The sequence below is a fragment of the Mesoplodon densirostris genome, chromosome 1, assembly GCF_025265405.1.
Source record: "Mesoplodon densirostris isolate mMesDen1 chromosome 1, mMesDen1 primary haplotype, whole genome shotgun sequence".
In the NCBI taxonomy this organism is placed as follows: Eukaryota; Metazoa; Chordata; class Mammalia; order Artiodactyla; family Ziphiidae; genus Mesoplodon; species Mesoplodon densirostris.
In genome coordinates, this window is record NC_082661.1 from 114,013,607 (window position 1) to 114,040,553 (window position 26,947).

The 26,947-nt window shown below is 39.3% G+C and overlaps 1 protein-coding gene across 5 annotated transcripts in view; it reads right to left on the reverse strand.

The window, feature by feature from the left end:
* The window catches only part of LYST (lysosomal trafficking regulator), a 197,310-nt gene that overhangs the window by 76,599 nt on the left and 93,764 nt on the right, over positions 1–26,947 (reverse strand). For 3 of the 5 annotated variants that reach the window (XM_060108109.1, XM_060108094.1, XM_060108101.1), the window contains exons 20-30: positions 24,856–24,993; positions 19,125–19,323; positions 16,714–16,845; positions 13,611–14,235; positions 12,490–12,667; positions 10,541–10,710; positions 9,041–9,271; positions 7,237–7,403; positions 6,221–6,373; positions 872–1,033; positions 15–206 (exon numbers count right to left, since the gene is read on the reverse strand). In XM_060108109.1, coding sequence (XP_059964092.1) covers positions 15–206; positions 872–1,033; positions 6,221–6,373; positions 7,237–7,403; positions 9,041–9,271; positions 10,541–10,710; positions 12,490–12,667; positions 13,611–14,235; positions 16,714–16,845; positions 19,125–19,323; positions 24,856–24,993 — 2,347 coding nt within the window. The remainder of the gene's footprint in view (positions 1–14; positions 207–871; positions 1,034–6,220; positions 6,374–7,236; positions 7,404–9,040; positions 9,272–10,540; positions 10,711–12,489; positions 12,668–13,610; positions 14,236–16,713; positions 16,846–19,124; positions 19,324–24,855; positions 24,994–26,947) is intronic. The other 2 variants (XM_060108116.1, XM_060108124.1) reach the window with 1 other exon arrangement.

Sequence of the window (26,947 nt, forward strand, 5' to 3'; positions counted from 1 at the left end):
TTCTCTAGTCCTACCTTGATAAATAATCCTGTTAACTGCTAAAATGGTGAGCCGCTGCAGTCTCTGTGCAAGTTCTGTTTCGGTTGCCTGGACAGGATTCTCCTGGCTCATTCTCTGTTGCATCATCATATGAAGTTCATCACTTGCTACTGAACGCATTTTCATCAGAAGAGAGTCAGTTTGAGCAAGGGGAAATTTTCGAGGACCTTCAAGTATATAAATGAAAACGTCAAATGCCAGAGTTAACAAGGACCAAAGAAACTATGTCTGCTGTAATTTTTGATTATCAGACCATGAAAAGAACCTTATTTAATTCAAAGGTAATTTATACGAAGGAAAGAGAGTGATTAAGAGAATGTATGTTTTCCCTCTTTGAAGAAGTGCAACAGTACCTCTGATGTCAAAGTCCTAAACAAGAATGTTGAAGCTTGTGACATAGCTTAGTAGGGTGGATATCATTTGGCAAAATTTTAGTCCTCTGAAAAACTCGAACTGTTAGAAGGGTGTGTGTGTGTGTCTGTGTGTGTACATATATATACACACATACAGTTCAGAATGCTTTGACAAAATATTTTCAAATACTGTTTCACTTCCTTGTATTCCAAAATAATCAATAGATTTTTAAAGCACATCACATTTTAGCATGAACATTACTATTTCTGGGTAATTAACATTGTTGAATTTTATAAATTAGTTTTGAAAAGTATATATAATGACATAGTAGAAATCAGCCAAATAAAGTGAAGAGCCCAGATATTAAAGTGATTTGGAACATATGTATCATGTGGGATTCAATCCTCAAAAGCATTTCCCGAGAAATGTTTCCTCGGGTTAAAGAGGCAGGAATGGGGTTCCTGCATCGTTACTGCACCTGCTCTGAAAGGCACCACACAGGGAGCGGATCCAGGAGAAAAGGAGGGACCTGAGTCTTGATTTAATGGACTGAAGGAGAAGGGCGTCGGAAGTTGACCACAGGAACAAAAATGACGTCTTGGTAGGTGAGGAATAATGAAATCCTTCATTGGAATTGAACCTTTTTTAAAATTATGAAAGCATATATATCAAAGTCCACAAATAGCCTCTATACACATTACTTACAATAGGTTTTAATGACTCATCCTGCAAGATATGTAAATATTTTAATAGCATTTTAGATTGTCCAGTATTTTAGGTAATCAGTATTTTTTATCAGTTAATACATTTTGGTAGGTGGAGACAAAAATGAAGCAAATAAAAAGAAGAAAAATTCATATCTGGGATATATTCAAGAATAATATTATCAGATGATGTCCTTAGTTTAAGCAGATTCTTCCAAATGTCTACATCTCTGACAGCTTTCATGCTGTATAAGCAGCTGATAATCACAATTCAGAGATACAGCAATACACCAAATAAGGAAATGTTAAGTCTTCTTCTGTTCTATGTACTTGAAAAAGTGGGAGGGTATCCCAGCAGTCAGGCTGTGAAGCTGCACTGAGCTGGTGTGGCCTCACATACTCTGCTTTCTAAGCCTCAGGTTCCTTATATGTAAGATGTGGATTAGAAAGTAAAATAGAGCCTACCTCACAGGTAGATATTTGTCACTATCTGACACTATACTAAATATATTTATTTACAGGCTTATTGACCATTTTCTCCAGTAAAATGTAAGTTCCATGAGACCAGATGAAATCATAACTAATACATGGCTGATGCATAATAAATATTTGATGGCTGAATGAATGGATAAAGAGGTTTGTTCTGTGGATTAAATAAAATAATGTACGTGAAACACAATGCCTGTCTCATACAAAGAATTAAAATAGTTGGTACTGTTATTAATGGTTGAAATATAAAGGAAATTCATTGGTAGGTGAATTATATCAATAACACGATATATATATATACACACACACACACACACATATATATATACACACACACACACATATATGATTATTTATGACAGTTTAAATGTATGTGTAGCTCTTTAAATAATACCTAACACTTACTTCTTCCTTTGTGTATTAAGATGATGTGTAAAGTTTTTATATTGATAAGCAGACAAGGGAAAAAATACATATGTAAGCATGTACATTGCTATCCTGTTATAATAGGAAAAACAAACAAGTAAAAAAAAAAAACCTTTGTTTATTGATAACGGTTAGGGAAGAAGGTTAGGAAGAAGATCATGGCAAATCTAACAGATTATTAGGCATTCATTAAATATAAGAATATTTATATTATATGTAAAAGTATACTATATTGAGTAGAAATATAAATCAGTTTACAAACAGAAGGTTGAGTGATACTAAATAGTGATGATACTATTCAAGCAGAATTCTCTCTCTCTCTCTTATACATATCTATGTATATATATAAAAAAAGACACAGACACTAAGGAATCGGCGCTTTGTTCACTGGGTGGTAGGGAACCATCGGAGCTGTTGAGCAGAATGGTACTGTAAGAAGGCTGTAAGAAGATGAAGCTGGCAATAAAATATTACCTAACGCCTCCACGAGTATGAGAACTCACAATCTAGATGTGGCAAAAGTGCTGCTGAAGAAACGCTGGTCCCAGGCCATGGATATCCTGGGATTCACAGCCTGAGTGAAGCTGTCTGCCATCAAAAATTGTGGTGTGTGGCCACAAGAGGAGGTGTCCCTACAAGGCCTGCGGGAGGTGCAGGGGGTGGCGGCTATGGGGTGGGAGACGCCAGCCGTCTCAGCAGTTTTCAGTAAACGCTAAACAAGTCTATCCAGGAAAAAAACATCCCTCCAAACATCTGTCACTAATGAGAACAGCCTGTATGAAATCTTTGAAGGAACAGTTCATGATCTAAATGATGGAAATATAAATCCCTCTTAGTCACTTTAGTATCATGAACAAATGGACTTAGGTGAGTTTTGTTTTTGTTTCTGTTTTTTTTTTTTTTGCCGTATGCGGGCCTCTCACTGTCGTGGCCTCTTCCGTTGCGGAGCACAGGCTCCGGACGCGCAGGCTCAGCGGCCATGGCTCACGGGCCCAGCCGCTCCATGGCATGTGGGATCTTCCCGGACTGGGGCACGAACCCGTGTCCCCTGCATCGACAGGCAGACTCTCAACCACTGCACCACCAGGGAAGCCCTTAGGTGAGTTTTTAATAACCACATTGCTGAGAAGCAGAGGCGCTTCAGCACTGTGTATGTTTTGCACTGACAGTGTACAAGGCCAACACACTTTTGACAATAATTTTTGACTAATACTCAACAAATAAAACACAGGCTTTGCCAAATACATGTGTAAAACAACGTGGAAGGAAATACAAAGCAACAGTTTAACACATATAAAGTGGAGTTTTATAAACTGGATTCACAATGACAGAATTTAAATAAGGTAGTATTTAAAACAGGAAGAATTCTTGGGAGAGACCTGAGAGAGACATCAAGATACAACAGACCTGGAAGGAGTGGGTGTTGGGTAGGACACAAAGAGATGGGTGCAGGGGCCTTGCTCCAGCAGTCTCTAAGTCTAGGCCTCGGTGGATCTGCAACAAGAGGAAGCTGGACTGGATGACTTTCAAGGTCTTTTATCAAGTTCAAAATTTTTAGGATTCTATAAGCCTCATGTGGCCTTACGGTAACTGCATTTACTTAGATAGTGTGGAAAATATAAGCCCCTGTAGAAGAGGCTAGAGGAGTCAGGAACAAAAAGCAGAATGGTTTAGAGAAAGGACTAAAAGTCTATTATCCACTTTAAAATGACTCACACAAAGAAAAAATAAATAATACAAACGTGGAGCTCTGCGGGGCTCTCAGGCTTAGGGTGATAAAAGCTCTAGTACATAAAGGAGAGAGATGACAGACTATTAGAGAAATCACAGACCAAACAGAAAATAACAAAAGGGCTGCTGTGTTAGCCCAGGCACAAGCTGATCATAAACTAAACCAGGGAACCAGGTAGAAAAGGGAAGAAACAGATATGAGAAAGAGAAACGTCAAGAAGGAAGAAATAGCAGGCATTTGTGCAGGTAGTAAAGGTATACTTTCCTCTGTCAAAGAGGGTGAATTCCATCTAAGCAGCCTCTGACTATCTAAGAAATCCTGCAAAGGGAAAATGGTCCAAAAGTCACCTTTTGGCATGCAGGCAGTTGAGCACTACTGCCAGACTTGGTAAAAGATGGAATTCTACCTGGGACAAAAGGGGCACAACTGGGAGGGAAGCTCATGAGGAGAGATTATATTCAGATATTACATCAAGGAAGGATAAAGAGGATGTGGCACATATTTACAATGGAATATTACTCAGCCATAAAAAGAAAAGAGATTGAGTTATTTGTAGTGAGGTGGATAGACCTAGAGTCTGTCATACAGAGTGAAGTCAGAAAGAGAAAAACAGATACCGTATGCTAACACATATATATGGAATCTAAAAAAAAAAAAAAAAAGTGGTTCTGAAGCACCTAGGGGCAGGACAGGAATAAAGATGCAGATGTAGAGAATGGACTTGAGGACACAGGGAGGGGGAAGGGTAAGCTGGGACGAAGAAAGAGAGTGGCATGGACATATATACACTACCAAACGTAAAACAGATAGCTAGTGGGAAGCAGCCGCATAGCACAGGGAGATCAGCTCGGTGCTTTGTGACCACCTAGAGGGGTGGGATAGGGATAGTGGGAGGGAGGGAGACGCAAGAGGGAGGAGATATGGGGATATATGTATATGTATAGCTGATTCACTTTGTTATAAAGCAGAAATTAACACACCATTGTAAAGCAATTATACTCCAATAAACATGTTAAAAAATAATAAATAAATTAATTAATTAATTAAGGAAGGATGTATAGGGAGATAAGTTTAGTTATGTGGATGTTTTACAAGTTTTATTTACATAAGCTTTCATTTAACATAATGTAAACATACTCCTGCGAAACAATGTATATTTGATAGCTTTTCTCTACAGATGAGTGTTTCACATGGTTTTAAACTTCGGCATAGCACCGACCACAATGAAGCAGTTTAACTCAGGTAGAAGAAAGATTTGGATTTAAAAGCCCTCAAGACTGTACGGGTGATTAAACTACAAACAATTTACCAAGTCCTCTGTTTGGAGAAATGTGTGTGTGTGCGCGCATGTACATGTGTCCAGTATATACAGACGTATATATGTGTGTGTGTGTGTGTGTGTGTGTGTGTGTGTGTGTGTGTGTGTGTGTGTGTGTGTGTGTGTGCATGTACCTATGTCCAGTATATACAGAAGTATATATATGTGTGTGTGTGTGCATATATAGAGCCAATGTGTATGTGGGGGGGGTGTTTACGCTATCTTTCTGAATTAATGTGTATATAGGTCAGAGCAGATTTTGTGGAAACAATAAGTCTAACAATATTAAAAATAAGAATTTGATGACATGTCCTCATTTACAGCAAGCCCTAAAGTCACGTGCATAACATCACCATATCCGAGCCACCATCATCTCCTGCCCTGACTATTGCAATAGCCTCCTCCTTGCACTTCCCACTACCTTTCCTACTTTCCTCTAATCCACTCTGCACAGAAACCAGAATGGTCTTTACAAAATGAAAATCTGGTTATGTCATGCCAGCTACTTACAACTTCCCATTAGGATAAAATCTAATAAACTCCTTAACATGGCCCATATGATGACACATGATCTGGTTCATGCCGTCCTGTATAGCCTCATCTGGCAGCACTATCTCATCAAGGGCTATACTTCAGCTACATGGCTTTCTTTCAGTTCTCTGAACAACCTTAGCTTTTTCCTGCCCCAGGACCTGCACGTCAGCTGTTCATTCTGCCTGTAATACTCTTCCTCTGGCTCCTGCTAACTCCTTTCTCATCCCTTATATTGAAATCCCACTTCCTCAGAGACCTCCCTAACTCTGGATGTAAATCAGGCTGCCCTGTTACGGACTCTATTCTTACCTTCTACATTTCTCTACTACTTTACGGTAGAAGGGAAGAATCTGTGTCTTTTTATTTTTTTCATCACTGTATCGTCAACATTTAACACAGTGCTTGGCACATGGCAGGTGCTCAAGAGATAACTGAATGAGAACAGCACTGAAAAGAAAGCAGTAGGAAAGTACCAGTTTTCCTCCTCTGGGAGGAAAACCTTCTCAAACTTGATAGTTTAGCTTTTGAAACAAAGAAATGTTTTCAAATGTGAATGCCATCAGAATACAGGAGAGTCAAGCTACCTTCCATTTATAATTATTAAAATATTATTTCAGCACTCACCAGCAATGCTCTTTCGCTTTTGAAATATTACATGATGGGGAGCAGCAGGCGACTGAGATGAATCTGTAAGGTTTTCAGAGTCATGATTTGCGGTGGTCCTTATAAATTCCATAGCAGCCTGGAGAACTCTATACTGTAGTGCAACAGCCATATCTAAAAACAGACGATACTAGAATGTTTTCAAGCTATGTGGTTAATTTTTTTTAATTGAATTGATTCTTACATTCATGCAATATCAAAACTGCCAATAATGTTTTATGAGAGATAAGTTTAAAATTTTTGATCAACGTGGGTTCTCAGTGGTTGTAAACATTTCTTAACTGTCTTTAAAAGCAAGTTTAAAGCAAATTTCCAAATGATTACTATAAAAAATTCAACAGAAAAATACTAGCTCACAAATTTATTTCATTTTATATAATTGCTTTAAAGAACAGCCTTTTTAATATATAAAGCAAAAGTTTAACCAGAAATTCTCACATTTTTCTGCCCCATATTCACTATAATATTTGCCACTAAAGAAAACTAATGTTTTATGTTACTATTCAGCATAAGCCTTTTCATTCTACTTGGTAAGAAAAATCAGCAGTTTTGTTTTGTTTTGAAATATTTATTTATTTATTTATTTATTTGGTTGCACCAGGTCTTAGTTGCGGCATGCGAACTCTTAGTTGCGGCATGCATGTGGGATCTATTCCCCGACGAGGGATTGAACCCAGGCCCCCTGCATTGGGAGCGTGGAGTCTTAACCACTGCACCACCAGGGAAGTCCTAGCAGCTTCTTTTAGCGATGTGTTGGCAGCTACTAATTACATCAGGGCATCACTTTCAAATTTTTGCCACTTAAAAAGGCTTCTTTTTAAAGCCAGTAAACAAAGTTAAGGATGAACTTTTAGTAAAACAGTTTCTCTCCTCTATCCCACTCTCTCTAGAGAAGCCAGAGAAAGAGATTAGGTTCTACTAACATTTTTGGCTATTATACAACTGCCCCCCAAAAATCCATGAAAATTAAATCTTACTTTGGGTCCTCTTGCTTTTGCTATTTTGAAGATATCCAAGCAGTACAATAAGATCTTCAATAACTCTAAAATATTGTGAGCCTGAGGAACTGCAAGCATGAATTGTAACTGCTATGAAAAGTTGCTGCAGATCACAAGCAAGCAATCTGTATTCATTCAAAGGAACGCTAAAGAAAAAGAACAAATAATTTAAGGCAAAAAGAACTGGTTTAAATTCCTGTTCTGCCAGTATTCATTCATTCTTTCATGCATTCATTCGATATTTATCCATGCTTACTCTATGGCAGGTTATATAAACTACATGCTAGGAACAGAAATAAGAAGACACGCTTTGACTCCTGTGAGAATTCAGCTTGCAAAGGACCAGACAAGTGAACAGATAACTATAACCAGTAAGTGGTGGTAAATGTAACAACAGAGACTAACACAAGATACTGTGGGAATGCACTGGCAGGTTCCCAACACACTAAAGGTGAAGATTCTGTGGGTATGAAGAGGGATATTCTGGGAAGGCTTCACAGAAGTGGTGAATTTGAATGAATTAACTGACCTCTCTGAATCTCACTTACACAAAGTATGTTTATTTTAAGGATTAAAAGAGATACAGATTTGAACGTATATATTAATCATTTACAACTACCTAATAAATATGAATTAGTATCTTCTGTCCCTCAATTTTTAACCTTGATAGTATACCTCAGTGTGTGATATTAAGCCTCTCAACTTACTTTTTCAAAATCGAGCAAGAGTTAGAAATGGTAAATTTGGGGGCGGGGCAATCAATAGAGTAGCATATAAGGACATTCTGTAAGTACAGTTTCTTTAAAACAACAACAGCAACAAACTGCTCTTAGCAGGAGCCTGCTGGTACTCTTCCCAAGTTCCACCAATTTCATGCACTGTATTATAATCAAGACTAAATGTTTTGAGGAATACAATACTTTGTATTTCTCATATGCCCAGCACACGGATCCTAAATAAAACAGGTGCCCAATAAAACCTGAACTGAGCTGACCACAAGTTGTCCTCTCTAGCACCCAGAGAGCCTCCCTGGCCTAGAGAATCACTGAGGATATGCTCTGCCTTCTCTGCAAAAATATATTTAATAGTTAATGTTTTAACGTGCAGTAAGATGATGCTTCTGGAGATTTGTGTCTTCACATTATGCTAATAAAAATGTTATATTGTACATCATAAATGCAGACACTGAAGGCACAAAATCCAAATAAAAATATAATTGCCTAACATATTTTTTAAAGCTGTCCATCAATTTGATGGGCAGCCATCTACCAATGTACTTTCCGCTACTAGAAATTCATTTATGGTAGTAGACAGCGGTACAGCATGCTATAAGTGGGAGAGCATGGTGACTGTAAAGCACAGGCTTCTGAAGTGAGAAGATTCAGCCTCAAATTCTCTGTTTACTAGCTGTGTGATCTGCAACAAGTTACTACATCTCTCTAATCCTCAATCTCCTATTCCTGATGGGGATAATAATTTTTATAAGACGATAGTGGAAGCTTGGTAAATATATTTGAGGACAGTTAAATTTATTCACCTTGTCTTCAGGTTCTGAATACCTAAAAGTATGTCATATAAATACCTTATTTTTTTTAAACCAAACTTTATTGAAAATGTTGGAAAATATGCCCTCCAAATTTAATTAATTTAATTTAATTTAATTTAATCAATTTTGGAGGAAAGAAATTCTTTGAGAGTATTATGAAATATCAGATGCTAGTAAAGTTTTTCCCTTTCCAAAGTTTTTATCAGATGTAGTTTTAAATAATGATTTAAAACTTACTTCTTTTCTAATCCATTCAGAGCTGCTACTGTATTACATAACACGTAGAGGAGACCATTATCCAACAACATATCTGCTACCTTAGAACAAGAATTTAATATCTGGAGAAGAAGTAAGAGCGCGTTATGCAAGAGCATGTTGTCATACAAGGAGGTCTCTATTAGTCCCAGAATAGGAATGACAGACCACTTCTGAAAAAGTCCCATGTTTTTCACATCTTCCAGATCAAATCTATAATAAATAATACAGTTAAGAGCACATCAGAAGCAATTAACCATGAAATAAGGAAAAATGATTGCAATATGGGCCATTTTGTTGACTTGATTTTGAAGCTATAAAGCATAAATTAGGGAAGCAAGGATTCTTAACCTTGTTTTAGATCATAAATCCCTCCAATAAAAAGATAAAAGGTGTTGCTAGAAGTCTGTTCCAAGGCAAATACACAAATATTCAAGGGAAACATTTATACAATTTCAGGGTTTTAATTGACTCACTTTAATTTGTCCATGAACCATTAAGTTGTCCAAAGACCCCCTGCTCTAGGGATCTATATAACAAGTGTGCAGAAAAAAAAAAGACTATTATTTTACACAGTATTTCAGGGAACTAGTAAAAAGAGGTCTAGTGAAAGGAATGGATCTCGAGTTCTTGTTCCAAAACTCTTTGTCTCTGGGATGGAGGGAAATTATTTACATGTTTTATACCTCATTTTCTTTATCTGTCAGATATGTATGGTGATATTTGCTCTACTCTCTTCTCAAGACTGTTGTGAGAATCAAATGAGATGATGCAGAATTGCTTTGAAAGAGCCAAAAGCTGTATGCAAATGCAAAGTACTGTTGTCACTGCTGCAACTAATAAGTAAATTCTCCAAGGTCTGAAGTGGTCTACTTACAAGTAAGTAGGAGACACTTAATAATAATACAAAGACACACATTTCTCTCTACTTTATCATACACAGAAATAACAGCTTAACTTTTCTGCCAAACTTTTGACTTGGGAGAAAATTATTCTTTAATTTTTATACTTATTTGCTAATCCTTCAGCATTATACCAGGGACAAAGCTCAGTAATCAGTGTGCTGGAATTCCAGGTGGGGGATTTATTCTTCACCCAGATAAGCCGGGTCTCCGAGGGAGTGAGGAGCTTGCCTATGGAGCCCTCCTATAATCCGCTGCTGGGACCACAGAAGCCACCTTCTTCTCAGTTAACCTCAGGTTAACACTGGATACCAAATCTTAACTATCACTTTCTTTCATCTGATGCAGCATTTTTCTTTCTTTCTTACTTACTAGTTCCTAGATAATGAATGAAATACAAAGGAAGAGATTATATTAGAAAGAATATAATATGGAAAATAATAAATTGATTCACCTGGAAAATGACTTTTAGCAGATTTTTTCTAAGAGCGACCAAGTGATTTTGTTAAGAGTCAGTTTAACAAATTTTACATGCAAGACAAAAGATCCCCAATTCTGGTGGAGGGAAGAACCCACTTACTCTTCATCAAGGCCAGCATGTCGGCCAAAGAACATTTCAATGAAGCATTCTAATAATTCCTGAGTTCCCCGATGAAGATACAACTGGTTGGCTAGCAAGGAAAAGCCACGATTCTTCAGAAATTTATCCTTTTGTTCCTTAGATGCTCTATTAAAATATGCATCTAATAGCTAAGGGAAAAAATTAAGTTAGACAATATATTAAAATTTTATATAATGTATACAAGTCAGACAGTGTATTATATTTGTAGTTGTAAGTTATTGCTTAATTTCATCTGTATAGAACAGAGAAAGCTCAAAAAAATGCCACCTCCATAGCAAAACAAAAATGAACTTTGTCTCTGATTATTATGGAATGCTAATGATGACCCTGTCTTGGAGATCTTAATACTTTTGTCATGGGAAACTAGCTTTTTAGCTGAGCATGGACACCTAGCAGATTGGCAGCCTTAGCTGAGTATAAGTAGAATATTTGTGCCTAATTCTAATTCTGAAAAAAGAAAAATGAGTCAACACTGTATGATGCTTTCTCTGAAAAAAAAAAATATATATATATATCCCAGACCTCTATTTTTCTAGACTTCTTAACATTTTATTTATCTTGAGCAGAGGCCTAAACTTCCATCCTTTCCCAGCATCTTAAATGCAACATGTGTACAATCTAAGTAATTATTTTTCCTTCCAAACTCACTTCTTCCATGGTTCTGATCTTAGAGCACAGTAGCACCATCCTATGAGACTTTAAGGCTAATCTCACTTTTGGCTTTTCTTGTCCTGATTTCCCACATGTAATTATGAAGGTCTCTCACCTCCATTCCAGTGAATGTCTCTCAAATCTGTCTGTCCTTTGACTTTCCACTTCCCCAGATCAGGGACTCATCATCTCTCCCCTGGACCACTGTGATATCCTGCGAACACAACGCTTCCACCTCTCTCTCCCTTGCGATCACTCCCTCACAGTGGTGACAGACTATTCTTCCCAAAACACACACCTCTTTACTGCCCTACTTAAAAAGCTTTCTAAGTTTACAGCATAATACAAAATACACCTTTTGCATGAATCCTTCCCTGGTTTCCGCATCAGAATTATTTGCTTTTCCTGTGCTCCCATTCTTCTTTATTAATACTACCACTGAAGCACTCATCACACAAGTCCTTACATTTTACTTAGTTGGGTATATGTCTCTCTTCCCCACTGGCCTATAAACTCCTAAATGCAGAGGCTTATTCCCCTTTATATCCCACATAGCGGCTAGCCCAGTGTTTTACGCATGAAATGGAAGCTAAGTAAATAGTGGGTTGCAACTGATTTAACAATATCCCACATCAAACTAAGAAAATGAGAATCTTTAAAGACCATTTCAATATTGGGTTGTCTCCTAATGGGAACCATTCATACCAAATATTTATTCTTTCACCGATGTACTTAGGACCTTTTATATATTAGACACAAGATGCCTACCCTCACAGGACTTATATTTCAGTATGGGAGATTAAAAGAAAACCAAATACACAAACAAATTAAAAACGTAATTACAAGACACACCTAGGATGCTATTATAGAACAAGTGAGGAGCAGGGCTAGACAGAAGCTGGTTTGAAAGGTGAACAGGAAAGGCCTCTCTGAGAAGGTGACATCTGAGCTGAAACCTGAAGTAAGTGTCTAAGATTTAACGATACTACACTGCAGGAGAGACTTCCAATGACCTGTGTGTTCCTTGTAAGTAGTAGACTTAAAAAAACATACTGATATGAATCAATATATGGAGGAGGGCTTAAAGTTGGATGATAAGACAGAAAAGTAGGGGTAAGAAGTACAAACTACATCAGTTCATATGCCTAAGAAGAAAAGAAAGCTTCAGGTCTATTTGAATATGTACATTCAAATTTTAAATTACGCATATGTTTATCATTCCAAATGAAAACAACGTATTTAGCATTCGCCCTTACTTTAATAACTCCTTGTTGTACAGCAGGTGATGGGTGGTTAACGAGGACCAACAGCGTATCTGCTTGAATGAGCCTGTCCATCACATCTTCCAGCATAACATCAGGCAGGATGAGAAGGATTCCGCTTAAGAGTTCATACAGCCCACAGCATACAGGGACCAAACAGTCTTCAGTTACGCTAGAACAGAGACCCAGAAAGTCTTACCAAAACAAGATCAGGGAGGAAAGTAGTGCCTCAGGATTACCTTAAGAACTGTGATGAGCAATAATACTTTTTACATGTGAAACAAAAGTGCGTAAGGTTTAAAAAATGTTTCCTGATTTAACTGTGATTAACAAATTTGCCATCACTTTTTTTTTTGCGGTACGCGGGCCTCTCACTGCTGCGGCCTCTCCTGTTGTGGAGCACAGGCTCCGGACGCGCAGGCTCAGCGGCCATGGCTCACGGGCCCAGCCCCTCCGCGGCATGTGGGATCTTCCCGGACCAGGGCATGAACCCGTGTCCCCTGCATCAGCAGGCGGACTCCCAACCACTGCGCCACCAGGGAAGCCCTTGCCGTCACTTTTTATCACCGGTATTTTTTAGGTATATCATCTATTAAACACTAGTCTATTCTACATCTGTGATTTCCAATAGCCACTTGTGCTATTTAAACTATTTAAAATTAAACTAAAAATCCAGTTGCTCAGCCGCACTGGCCACATTTCAAGCGCATTATGTGTCTCCTGCAGTGGACAGCACAGGTGAACATTTCCATCATCGTGTGGAAAGTTTCACTGACGGTGCTAATTGAGATGCTTTTGGGAACGATAATAAATCGTATAATTTCCCTAAACTGAAGAGTTTTTCTCTAATAACCATATGGAATTAAATAAACCATAAGATAATTTTTTCTTCAGGAATAATTTATGGTTTATCCTTTGGTTAAATATAGAATTCAATATCACCTAGTATTAAAATAAGGAGAAAGGTACCTTTGTTTGTTATTAACATATATGTTATATTATAAGAGATCCCATAATAAAGACATTTCTACAAGTACAGAAATTCTTCAAAGAACAGTAAAAAAAAAAAAAAAAAAAAGCGGGGAGGGGTTTGGCATACAAAACCATGTGAGTACCTGTGAGCACTTGTAGTTCGCTTGTGGTTTGGCTCATAATGGAGAGAAAAAAAGTTATCCCAGTCTTCGGTGTTCCTGTCAACAAGACTTGGCCACCGGCCGACAGCTGCAGAGCCATTCTGTGAGGGAAAAGCTAGCCCAAGGCTTGCGACAGTGCTGTGGCTTTGCTGGAACGAGGCCAGTCCCTTCAGGTAATCAGGTCGGCGTGGGCAGAACTCATCCCCGAGGCTGTCATCGTCTGATCTGGGTTCTGTCCCCACCTCTTTCTGATCTACTTTGACCACTGGAAGTCCCGATGTTCCTTTTGGGACACCAGTGACAGAGGCATGGGCTGAAAGGGCAGCTTCCATCTCACAAACCGTTTTTGCAGACTCACAGCTACTGACAAAAGCATCTTCTTTGCCTTTCTTCAGTGTCTCGAAACTCCCCAGAGGGCTCCATTTCTCTGGTTGGGAAGCAACGTCATTATCTACAACGTTTTGTAACTTGTCAATGCTACAACCCAAACTTCCGGTCAATTTTCGTGGTTGTATTTGAGGTGAAGAAGTAGGAAATGCTGGTAGGCTTCTAGAACGCAACATGCTGGCACTTATCTGCTGTGGAACAGTACTGGAGGAATTGTTTCCTGGTGAGAGTAGACACAAAAACCGTATTGAAAAATCTTATGAGCAGGCCCACTTCTTTTCTGCCCTTTCGGTCCCAACCAGAGCAATAACCCATTTATCTAGCGATATTAAAGAACCCATACAGGCTAACAATCGTAGTAACTAATGCTTAAAAACTCTTAAGGTTGAAACTATCTTTCTTTTAACTACTTTTTATTAAAATTTTCCCCAAATACGTATCTTTACCTGTCTCCTTAACAAAATACAATATTGCCTGAGTGATTCAAAGTTATTAGGATTAATGGTGCTACTGAAGTGAAATTAAGTGAATTAAGTGAAACTCAATGTACCTCAGGCTAGCAGTCACTAGGATGCAGTTTGATACAGTGGAAAGAGTGTGGGCTTTGCAACGAGATATAACAGGATTCAAGCGATAGTTCAGCTAGTTAGGTGGCTTAGGTAAATCATTTAATTAGATGAGTGTTCATTTCTGCAAATGTAAAATGAGGGTTCAGAACATCTACTTTGCAAGGTTGCTTTAAGGATTAAGTGAGATCATATCCATGATGCACCTAGCATAGTGCCTGCCATATAATAGGTGCTCAATAAATGTTAGTGATAGTTGTACTTGGTGTTGTTATTACTACGCTGAATATCCCTAGAGTGTTCTCTCACTCCTCCCCTTCTGTAGTCACTTTTTGCTGCTATTACTGAGAAGAAACAGTTTTTTCTCTTCTTGCTATAGCTCTCGAATTTTCTGCTTCTTATATTCTATGTAGGAGGAGACCAGAAAAATCACTCTCAGCCTTAGTGCACGGGATATAAGTGAATGCTACTCAAGGTATGGTCTGTGGGCCAGGAGCATGGGGATCAGCACCGCTGTGTGACTGTTCGAAATGCACATTCTCAGGCTCCACCCCAGATCTACTGAATCAGAACGTGTGAGGCAGGGGCCCAGGGATCTATGTTTCAACCAGCTCTCCAGGTGATTTTTCAGCAAGCTAAAACTTGAGAAGCACTGATATAAAGTAAACAAGCACTGAATGAACTGCTCAGAGCTCAGGCTTTGTGGCAATAAAACAGCTCCATAGCTCAGAAGTTTTTCCAAGTTATTTCTGGGTTTTGGCTGGAGGAATAAGGTTGCCAAAAGAGACTGTTCAAACGACCTGGAAAAAATGGGGGCATGATTGTACTAGAAAATGTTTCAGAGTGATGCACAATGATTTAAAAAATGACACTTCCTATGACATTCCAAATAAAACTAATTAAAACATAGCCTTAAAATATTATAATAAAAGGCCATAAAATGTGCTAGAGAATAACTGAAACACTTTGGGAGAGAAGGAAAACTGGAGGTTAATACCCAATACTGTGTCCTATCTATCCATGTCTCTCTCTTACCAGCCTATTTAATGATTTGTATTGGAGCTGGAGACAAGAGTAGGTGGGACTAACAGTCTGGGAGAAGGAATGTCTCAGTCTGGGAGAGGATGGCAGTCAGGAAAGGAAAAGACATGCAGTCAGGAAAGGAAAAGACATACAGTCAGTTCACAACCAGGAGACATGTACCTATTTTTTCTCTACAAAAATAGAGATGAGGTTGTCTGTTAAGAACAAGCTGGGAAGAGAGAAAAGTACTGTTAGCTTAAAGACTTGAATATACTTCCTATGGAGATAGAAGAGGCAACTGATTCTGAATATACAGAAAAATTATAGGGCAGCATTAAAAGGCCAACTATGCCACAGACCCTTTTAATGGCAGGAATTCTAAGCAGCGTGAGGATGGTTAGATTGAGGAAAGGTTCAACTTTTTCAGGTCAAGTGTGCTAAAAGGCCAAGAGGGCAAGGAAAATGAAGAAATAAAATTATTGGCTGATGGGATCTAGGCTGGAAGGGGAAAACAGGCAGAGGGAACTTGGGAGGATGATAAAGAAACCAGAAGGATAGGAAGTTGTCATAGAGAGTGGGAGATGGGAGGTTTAGGGGTGGGAAGCGTTCTTTGATGGTGTCTAAGACAGATGCAAGCAGACTGGTAGATAAAGTAGAGGGGACGGTCCCCAGGGTCAAGGCTGGAGTACGGATGGCCACTCACATGGCAAGTGAAGTCGTCTAGAATGAGTTCAGGTGGAAAGGAGACAGTAAGCCAAACAAAGCTTTTGAAGAAAATGGGAAAATAAATCAGAAGCTTAATGAAAGACAAATGACTATGACAGAAGGGGAGAGAGAATTCCAGAGCAAGAGAGCATGAGCCTCATCCACTCCCTAAGTTCTCCTGAGAGGCACTTGTTATACTGAGTGTGAGTTACTGATATTAGAAAGTAGTGAAATGGACTCCTTAAACATATTCTATTATTTTTAAGTTTAGCCTTCCATTTATTTTTTCTGAATATCAGGTTGTATTATGCTGCTAAAACATGTACAATTTATTTATCTATTAATATTCAGAACTAAATACAGAAGGGTTATACTTTCATCATTGTTTTTGTTTGTCTGTTTACCTTCAGGTGGTGAAGCAGTAAAACCACATGGGCTTATTACCATAAATCCAGGGCTAGTAACAGACTTTCCTCCACTGCTAGAATGCCTCAGGTACATGATTGACTGTACTTTCTCCTGAAAGATCTTGCCATCTAGGATCAAAAAAAGTTTTCAGACAATTTTAAAGAAGGATAAAACAAAAATATAACTTTAAAAGCAAATCGTTAAATACAAATGTTTACAAGAAGATGTTCAAAGCAAAAAGAAAAAACGGCATCCTTTATAATAATGCACATTTGATACGTGAGGACACTACAACTTCTTACTCTAGATTCTTTTGTTGACTATTACTAGCCACATTAACTTCTATTTTCTTCGAATTCTAACTGTACTTAGAGTTATTCCTATAGTTTAGCAGCTAACTGTTCACTTTTTATATGCTAATATGATCTCTCCAAGGAGGCTGTTCATCAATTCATTCCTTGAGGGAAAGGCTGTGTCTTCTCTATTTTTACACAGCCCCAGTATGACTCCAAAGTTGATACCTCCAGTTTAATCTTCCTTTTTGAGCTTCATACTTCTAAATTCAACTGCTTGATTTTTTAAATGTACCACAAATGCAACAAATCTAAATCTGAGTCATCCTTCTGCCCTAAATTCCCTCCTGTGTTGTTCTCTGGTTCCTTTGGGAGAAGTACCTATTTCCCATGCAGGATCCAGGAGCCACCCTTGACCAGAACCTTTCCTTTACCCGTGTCAAGTCAGTCTCCAGGCTCCATTGACTTTATTTCTGTTTCTGGAACTCTTCTCATCCCTAGCATAGCACTATAAGGCAGGCTCTAATCCCCCTCACCTGGATTATTACCTCAGACTTCTAAATGGTATCCGTGATGGACCTCTGGTCACCCTCAAATCCTCATAGCTACCAGCCTTCTCTCTATCAAATGTCAATCTCTGCTTAAAACCTTCCAGTGGCTTTCTGCTGCCTCCTTACCGCTACAAGAATCTCCATGATCTGTCTCCACACCCTTCTACCAGCCTTTTTGCTTACATTGTACTTCAGCAAAACCAAGCTGTTCGCTTTGCCTGGAAGGCCTCTCTCTTCAACTCCTACTCAGCCTTTAAGACTCACAGCAGGCGTCACCACCTCCAGGAGATATCCCCTCACCATGCTCTATGCTACCCAAAATGAAATACTGACATCACTGTGCTTTCCACATGGTATACTTACCTGTTTATGTCTCTCTCCCCTCTACTAGACTGTAAACTCCTTAAGGGAGGCGACCACATTTTACTCATCGTTGCAACAACCCTGTAATACCAGAATCTTGGCATTGCTTTATTCACTAAATGTTAGCTGAACCTAACACAGAGTCATGCTGTATAATTTCACTTGGATTTTTACTGCGACGGAATCATTTTATTCACTTATTATATTGCTTAAAATGGCTGTTGGACAACCAGTTTCCCTCTCTAAATTTACTATCTAGCTTTCTCACAGATACACTCTTGCTTGCTTTCTTACCACATCACCTTTTCCTAGTTCTTTTAAAGCTCTGATTCTTCTGTCTTTCTTTTATGCTGAGATTTACTCTTTCTTATTCCACCCTCTGAAGAGTAATATCACCAACAGTTCCATCCTTAGCTTCCTTTTTCCTTCTCTCTCTCTCCACACTTTTCTTCAGTGGTCTCATCTGTTCCCAGAGCTTCAACTCACTACTATGCAGGTGGTTTCTCTATACTGAATTTTACTGTAATAATTTACTTACATCATATTCCTTGGCTCAAAACAAACACAACAAAACAAAATCCTTCAATTACCCCCAACTAGAATACAAGTTCAAATTCTCTGATCTTACATTCAAGGACTCGTTTAATATGAGCTTGGGTGGGTTGGAATAAATGATGGTCCCAAACTATATTTATGGTATTATTTCTCACTACTCCTTTATAAATTCCCTATATCAGGTAAAATTCATTATTCTTTCTCTTTCTATTTTTCCTCCCTTTAAGTCATTCTCTTCACCTGGAATGCTAATTCTCCAATCTACCTATTAAATTTTACTTAAATTCTGCAATGCCCATGGCAGATATTAATCTAGTAAATCTCTCTCCATACCTGCCCAATGAAACCCTAACTCTTCTGAAATCTAATTAGTTCTTTTGCATCTTTTACGTACTTACCAGATATTGTTTCTTATTATAATTATTTCAGCATATATATCTCCCCTTGCCTCTTGGCATTTAAGCCCTCTGAAGGCAGAGACTATGTCTCGTTCATTTTATGGCCCTCTGCCCTGTCCCAATCCCAGTGTGTAATTAGTTTCTAGCACAGAGGCTGTTCAATATATATCAAACAAACAAAAATCAAGCGGGAAGGAAGAAACAAAAGTGGAAACAGCCAAGACCTAACAAAAATGACCATACCTACCTATGTGCAAAGAAAAGTAGAACCCTGCAGGGTTATGGCAAACGTAAGTATTGGTAGGAGGGTGAGCTGCTAAAAGGAAACTGAAGACGGTTGCCAATAATTCCAGATCTGGAGGAGACCCAAGGACTTCTGCTATAATTTTCACAAATGATCTACAAACCTCTCGGGGCATGGATGTAAGCTGACCCTCTTTGTGTTCCTGAAAAAAATAAACACTCTCTTTAGGTTTAAAGAGAACTGTCAACTTAACTAACATTTCTCATTGAAGCAAGATAATTCTGTTTAAGATAGAACTGTGTTGGTTTACTACTCCAGACTGACCATATTTACCATACAATTGAGTTGCTATTTTTCAATTCAAGCAACCCTGCTATTAAAATTCATTAAAACCAATGTCCCCATATAAATGTTAGCTACTATTAGTACTCTTATCACTACTACTACTACTACTTCTGCTACTACTACTATGGGTTCAGAAGGGAAAATTTTTGATAGACAAACCTGATTACATGAATACACTATGTTCCAGTCTACAAAGTTATTTCTCACGACAGCTCTGAGAGGTTTTATCCATCATTTCTAGAATACGGAGGCCCAAAGTGGTTATATGACTAACTTAAACCACATAGAAAACATGTCAGAGTAGTGCAGCCATTAACTCAGACTCAGACCTCTGATCTCTTTCTACTGCATCATCTACTGCCTGGAATAATGAGACCTGGCAGAATGCCAAGTAATTACCAAAAATAAAGATGGATGTAAATAAACTATTTATATTCTCCAACCCTAACCTCCCCAATAGGTAGCAGCTGGCCTCTAGATCAAGGCTACCAGAGGTAAACCTCCTCATGTTTCCTGTCTGTCCAAATTTACAATGTATCTCTAAATCCACTCTTCTTCATTTGCTCCTGTGTACTGCTCAATCAGAAAACGTAAAATCTAGATGTTAACTTTGACACAGTTTAGTCTTACTAGCTCAGATTTAAGAAGAGAACACCGAGTCTACAAAAGTAAGCACAAACCCCCTTTGTCAAGATCTCACAATGGCCAAGTGGCCAAGCCAAGACAAGAATACAGGTGTCCTAACTTGCAATTCAGCATTATTTCTGCCACAGCCATTTGTCTTTTTTCTAAATCGCACCCCTTGTGACTTCCTAACCTCGATTATTCATTCCTAAATTCATCCCAGCTTACGTTTCTTCAATCTTGCCCTCTCCACTGACTCCTTACAAATAGTCACTGGTATCCTATCTCATTAAAAAAAAAAATCCCTTAACTTGACCTGTTGGGAAGCTTTTGTTAACATTCTGTTTCTCTTTTCTTCTGCTGCTGGACTTTTTAATGAAAACACTTTTAAATTCTCACTGCTTCCAAGGATCCACCACACATGCTGCCTAAAGTCCCCAGAAATCTGGTTCTTGCCGTCTTCACTCCACTGAAATCTTATAAGCCATTAAGAATTTCAAAGTTGATGGCCTTTTGTCGGACCACATTTTCTTGGAACTTTCTACCTTATTTGGTTCTAGAGACCACCTCTGTCTGGGCAGGTTCTCCTCCCTCTGCCCACGCTTGGCTTTCACTTTGCTGGGCTTCCTGGTACTTCTTTACCTTTTCAACTACTCTTTTCTTTTGGACTATTCTTTCTATATCTCTCCCAACAGCTCCTTTTTCCTGTTTCATGCCCTGAAAATGGATATTTTCCGAGATGCAAACCTCAACTCCCTATGATCCTTTCACTACATTTGTGTATCCTGTAGTGCTTCTCTATTCCCATGGCTTCACGAACACATCAATGCAAACAAGTTCTACTCTCTCCCCAGCTCCAATCTTGCACATCCAAGGGCCTGGCGGTCAGTGTCGCTGAGCATCCCACCGTAATCTCACATGCAGAATGCTCAAGTCTTGCTCAATTCATGTTCAATGCTGCTTTCTTTGATGATACAACCATTCTTCTGGTCTCCCAGCTTGAAATTTTACATTATATATTTGACTTCTTTTGCAGCTTCTAATTAAGCAGAACCAAGCCCTATTAATTGCCTTTACATCTCCTCCATTATTTGCTCCTTACTTTTGTTCTCTGAATTGTATTTTTAATACAGCAGGTTCTTATTAGTTCTCTATTTTATACACATCAGTGCATCCATGTCAATCCCAGTCTCCCAATTCTTCCCACCACCACCACCACCACCACCACCCCCGCCACTTTTCCCCCCTGGTGTCCATACGTTTGTTCTCTACATCTGTGTCTCTATTTCTGCCTTGCAAACCAGTTCATCTGTACCATTTTTCTAGGTTCCACATTTATGCGTTGATATATGATATTTGTTTTTCTCTTTCTGACTTACTTCACTCTGTATGACAGTCTCTAGGTCCATCCACATCTCTACAAATGACTCAGTTTCGTTCCTTTTTATGGCTGAGTAATATTCCATTGTGTATATGTGCCACATCTTCTTTATCCATTCACCTGTCAATAGGCATTTAGGTTGCTTCCATGACCTGGCTATTGTAAATAGTGTTGCAGTGAACATTGGTGTGCATGTGTCTTTTTAAATTATGGTTTTCTCTGGGTATGTGCCCTGTAGTGGGATTGCTGGGTCATATGGTAGTTCTGTTTTTGTTTTTTAAGGAACCTCCATACTGTTCTCCATAGTGGCTGTATCAATTTACATTCCCACCAACAGTGCAAGAGCGTTCCCTTTTCTCCACACCCTCTTCAGCATTTGTTGTTTGCAGATTTTCTGATGATGCCCATTCTGACCGGTTTGAGGTGATACCTCATTGTAGTTTTGATTTGCATTTCTCTAATAATTAGTGATGTTGACCAGCTTTTCATGTGCTTCTTGGACATCTGTATGTCCTCTTTGGAGAAATGTCTATTTAGGTCTTCTGCCCATTTTTGGATTGGGTTGTTTGTTTTTTTAATATTGAGCTGTATGAGCTGTTTTATATATTTTGGAGATTAATCCTTTGTCCGTGGATTAGTTTGCAAGTGTTTTCTCCCATTCTGAGGGTTGTCTTTTCATTTTGCTTATAGTTTCCTTTGCTGTGCAAAAGCTTTTAAGTTTCATTATGTCCCATTTGTTTATTTTTGCTTTTATTTCCATTAATCTAGGAGGTGGATCAAAAAAGATCTTGCTGTGATTTATGTCAAAGAGTGTTCTTCCTATGTTTTCTTCTAAGAGTTTTATAGTGTCTGGCCTTACATTTAGGTCTTTAATCCATTTTGAGTTTATTTTTGTGTATAGTGTTAGGAAGTGTCCTAATTTCATTCTTTTACATGTAGCTGTCCAGTTTTCCCAGCACCACTTATTGAAGAGGCTGTCTTTTCTCCATTGTATATCCTTGCCTCCTTTGTCATAGATTAGTTGACCATAGGTGCATGGGTTTATCTCTGGGCTTTCTCTCCTGTTCCACTGATCTATATTTCTGTTTTTGTGCCAGTACCATATTGTCTTGATTACTGTAGCTTCGTAGTATAGTTTGAAGTCAGGGAGTCTAATTCCTCCAGCTCCTTTTTTTTTTCCCTCAAGACTGCTTTGGCCGCTCCTTACTTTTACACTCCCATTTTTAATCTCCTACAGGTTCTTTACACTGTATTCATGGACTAATGAGACTACCTCACAACCAATATACTGCCAATTTATTAATCTTCCTTAACTACACTCAAATACCTTAAAGGCAAAGACTAAGTTCCATTCTCTATATACTTCTCACAATACCTAACATAAAGCTATCATTAATAAATAACTGTTAATTTGACAAACAGGGTCTCTGAATAAAGAGGGGTGAAGAAATATACTTTCATTAAAAGAAATTGGTACCTGAATTTTTCTAGCATTTTTATAAATATAATGGAAGTGAGAATATTTATTGAAATCTCCAAGTTGATAAGTGTCACTTTTCTGACATGGAAAGACTGAATAAGAACTTCACACTGTCATATGACTCACTTAAAACTGGCCAACAAGTTTCAAAATGGATAGACAAAGAAAGTGAGTTAGAGGAAAACTGACCAATAGATGAAACATAAAACATTCAGTAAGCAAGGGGTCTGAGAGATCACTGTATTGTATTCCTGAAGACAATAGTCTCATTTACCGCAGGGGCCAAGAAAGGCATTAAATGCTTTTGTTTTGTTTTTTTCACAATTCATTCATTCAAAAATTATTTATTGTGTGCTTATGTGTTTCAGGTACTGGGATTACAGTGTGATCAACAAACTATAACAACCTTATCCCTGCCCTCAGGAAGTTTGCAGAGAGAAATAAACCATAATGTCCTAAATGACATAAAACTAGCAAATCGTATATGGGCAGAGTGAGAGTAAGTGCAGGAAGGAGAAAGGGATAATTTAGACAGAAAGGGCAGGGAAGGCTTCTCTCAGGAAGGCGATTTTAAGTTGAGGCACAAAGGATAAGCAGGAGTTGGCCAGATGAAAAGAATGGGATGGATAAGTTTTCAGTCAGAAAGAACATCACGTGCCCTGCGGTGGGAAAGAGGCTCACTTGTTTAAGGAAGGGAAACAAGGCTGGGGGTGGGGTGGGCCTGCCGTGGTATAAGATGCGGCTGGAGCGGTGGCTAGATCCTACAAGCCTTCTTACAGAAGTTGTCACAGATTTTGGATTTTATCCCAAGTACAATAAGAAGCCAGTGGTGCAACTGGAACAAAGGCATTTAAAACAAAGAAACGATTACTGATCCCATGGAACATCTGTCCTTATCTGACTTGATGGAGTTCTAATATATGCCTCAGACCCTGAAAAATCAAACTAACTTGAAAAATAGTTCAATACATCAACCAAGCTAAAACCAGACACCTGTGAAGGCAGAGAAAATAACTGAACTAGAAGCCAGGCCGCAGCACAGGCCCTACAACGTGACTGGTGAAGTTAGTGCCACTTTTTGATATAATTTTTTTTAACAAATAGTTTTAACAAAAACAAAAATTTTTTAACAAAATTTATTTATTTATTTATTTCTGGCTGCATTGGGTCTTCGTTGTTGCTCACAGGCCTTCTCCAGTTACGATGAAAGGGGGCCACTCTTCGTTGCAGTGCACGGGCCTCTCACTGCAGTGGCCTCCCTTGTTGTGGAGCACGGGCTCTAGGCACGTGGGCTTCAGTAACTGTGGCATGCGGGCTCGGCAGTTGCAGCTCATGAGCTCCAGAGCACAGGCTCAGCGGCCATGGCTCACGGGCCCAGCTGCTCCGCAGCGTGTGGGATCTTCCCGGACCAGGGCTCGAACCCACATCCCCTGCATTGGTAGGCAGGCTCTCAACTACTGCGCCACCAGGGAAGCCCTGATATAATATTTTTGATATATTTTCAGTATACTAATTCTAGTACATATAACAGATCTTCAACAAATACGCACTTATTAAAACAACACATACTGGTACTTGTTATTTAAGGAATATGGAACAAGTTAAAATATCACTACTGTTGATGTCCAAGAGACTACAAAATTATTATTTTACCCCAACATAAAGAAATATCCCTGGAATTTAGTAGTTGCTCTTTTGTAACTGAGTTAGAAAAGGTCAAGCTACAAGAGGCAGGGGTTAAAAAACTCCGATACTATCAGCTGAAAGAAGGGATCCTGGAAAGTAGGGCAGACAGAAAATAACCTCACTGAAAGTCCCTCAAAAATCCGAGTCCATAACGTTGAGTTATTAAACAGAAATCATCGCAGAAAATATCTCCAGAAGTAAAGTTACATGAAAAGTACCTGCAAAACCTGGCAAGTCAGTAGAAAGTGATGCACCACTCGAGCTTTCAGCAACTGCTTAATATTAAACATCTGCTGCTGGTGATCCGCTCTGAGGAGAACTTCTAGGGCTGCCAGCAGAGTTTCCCAAACACCTTGCTGAGAAAAGAAACACATACCGATTAGCACAGAGTTACTGAAAAACATGCCGCATGCTTTTTAGAAGATATGCAATACATCAGTTTAACACTGTGTATATATTCAGGGTCAAAGATTAAATTTGTCTGAAAAAGTAAATCTTAGGGCTTCCCTGGTGGTGCAGTGGTTGAGAGTCCGCCTGCCGATGCAGGGGACACGGGTTCGTGCCCTGGTCCGGGAAGATCCCACATGCCGCGGAGCGGCTGGGCCCGTGAGCCATGGCTGCTGAGCCTGCGCGTCCAGAGCCTGTGTTCCACAACAGAAGAGGCCACAACAGTGAGAGGCCCGCGTACCGCAAAAAAAAAAAAAAAAAAGTAAATCTTAAAATTTATTCCCAGACTATTATTTTTTTTTTATTTTTTTTTTGCGGTATGCGGGCCTCTCACTGTCGTGGCCTCTCCCGTTGCGGAGCACAGGCTCCGGATGCGCAGGCCCAGCGGCCATGGCTCACGGGCCCAGCCGCTCCGCGGCATATGGGATCCTCCCAGATCGGGGCACGAACCCGTATCCCCTGCATCGGCAGGCGGACTCTCAACCACTGCGCCACCAGGGAGGCCCTATTATTTTTTTAACAATAGGTCATTTCTAAATACTTATACTAAATGCAATATTGCATTAGGTGCTTTACTACATTAACCTTTCTGTGGCATTAAATGATATACAGTATTTTCAAAAGATGAATTATCTTGGGGGATTTATTTACTATAAAGAAACACATAAGGGCTTCCCTGGTGGCGCAGTGGTTGAGAGTCCGCCTGCTGATGCAGGGGACACGGGTTCGTGACCCGGTCCGGGAAGATCCCACATGCCGCAGAGCGGCTGGGCCCGTGAGCCATGGCCGCTGAGCCTGCGCGTCCGGAGCCTGTGCTCCGCAACGGGAGAGGCCACAACAGTGAGAGGCCTGCGTACCACAGAAAAAAAAAAAAAAAAGAAACACATAAGGGGGCTTCCTTGGTGGCACAGTGGTTGAGAATTCGCCTGCCAATGCAGGGGACATGGGTTCGATCCCTGGTCCGGGAAGATCCCACATGCCACGGAGCAACTAAGCCTGTGCGCCACAACGACTGAGCCTGTGCTCTAGAGCCCATGAGCCACAACTACTGAGCCTGCGTGCCACAACTACTGAAGCCCGCGGGCCTAGAGCCCGTGCTCCGCAACAAGAGAAGACACCGCAATGAGAAGGATGTGCACTGCAAGGAAGAGTAGCCCCCGCTCACCACAACTAGAGAAAGCCCACGCACAGCAGCAAAGACCCAACACAGCCAAAAATAAATGTTTATAAAAAGAAAAAGAGGGCCTCCCTGGTGGCGCAGGTGGTTGAGAGTCCGCCTGCCGATGCAGGGGATACGGGTTCGTGCCCCGGTCTGGGAGGATCCCATATGCCGCGGAGCGGCTGAGCCTGCACGTCCGGAGCCTGTGCTCCGCAACGGGGGAGGCCACAACAGTGAGAGGCCCGCATACCGCAAAAAAAAAAAAAAAAAAGAAAAAGAAAAAGAAACGCATGAAACACATTATCAATATTAACTATTTACAAATAATTTAGTTTCAAAGAGCATTATTAAAAATGTACAGATTTCAATGCTAATTTCTGTATGCAGCATTTAATCAAATAATTTTAGAACAAGATGTACTAAACTGAAAAAAGTTAGACAATGTAGAAATTCTGCATTTTGGATTAATTTACTTTTAAGTCCAAATAATAGAATTCTCTGCACAATTACTAAGTGTGCAGTTTCAAACAGTAGTTAGCATCCTTTTGAGGTGCTTTAAAATGCTTCTCCCATACTGAATCAATCTTAAATTATCCACAGTAATAGAGAAAAAGGAATCTTACATAGATAACTACTACTGAAAGATAATCTTCACCTCATTTTATTAGCCCAAATAACCTTTCAACAAAGTCATTAACAAAAAG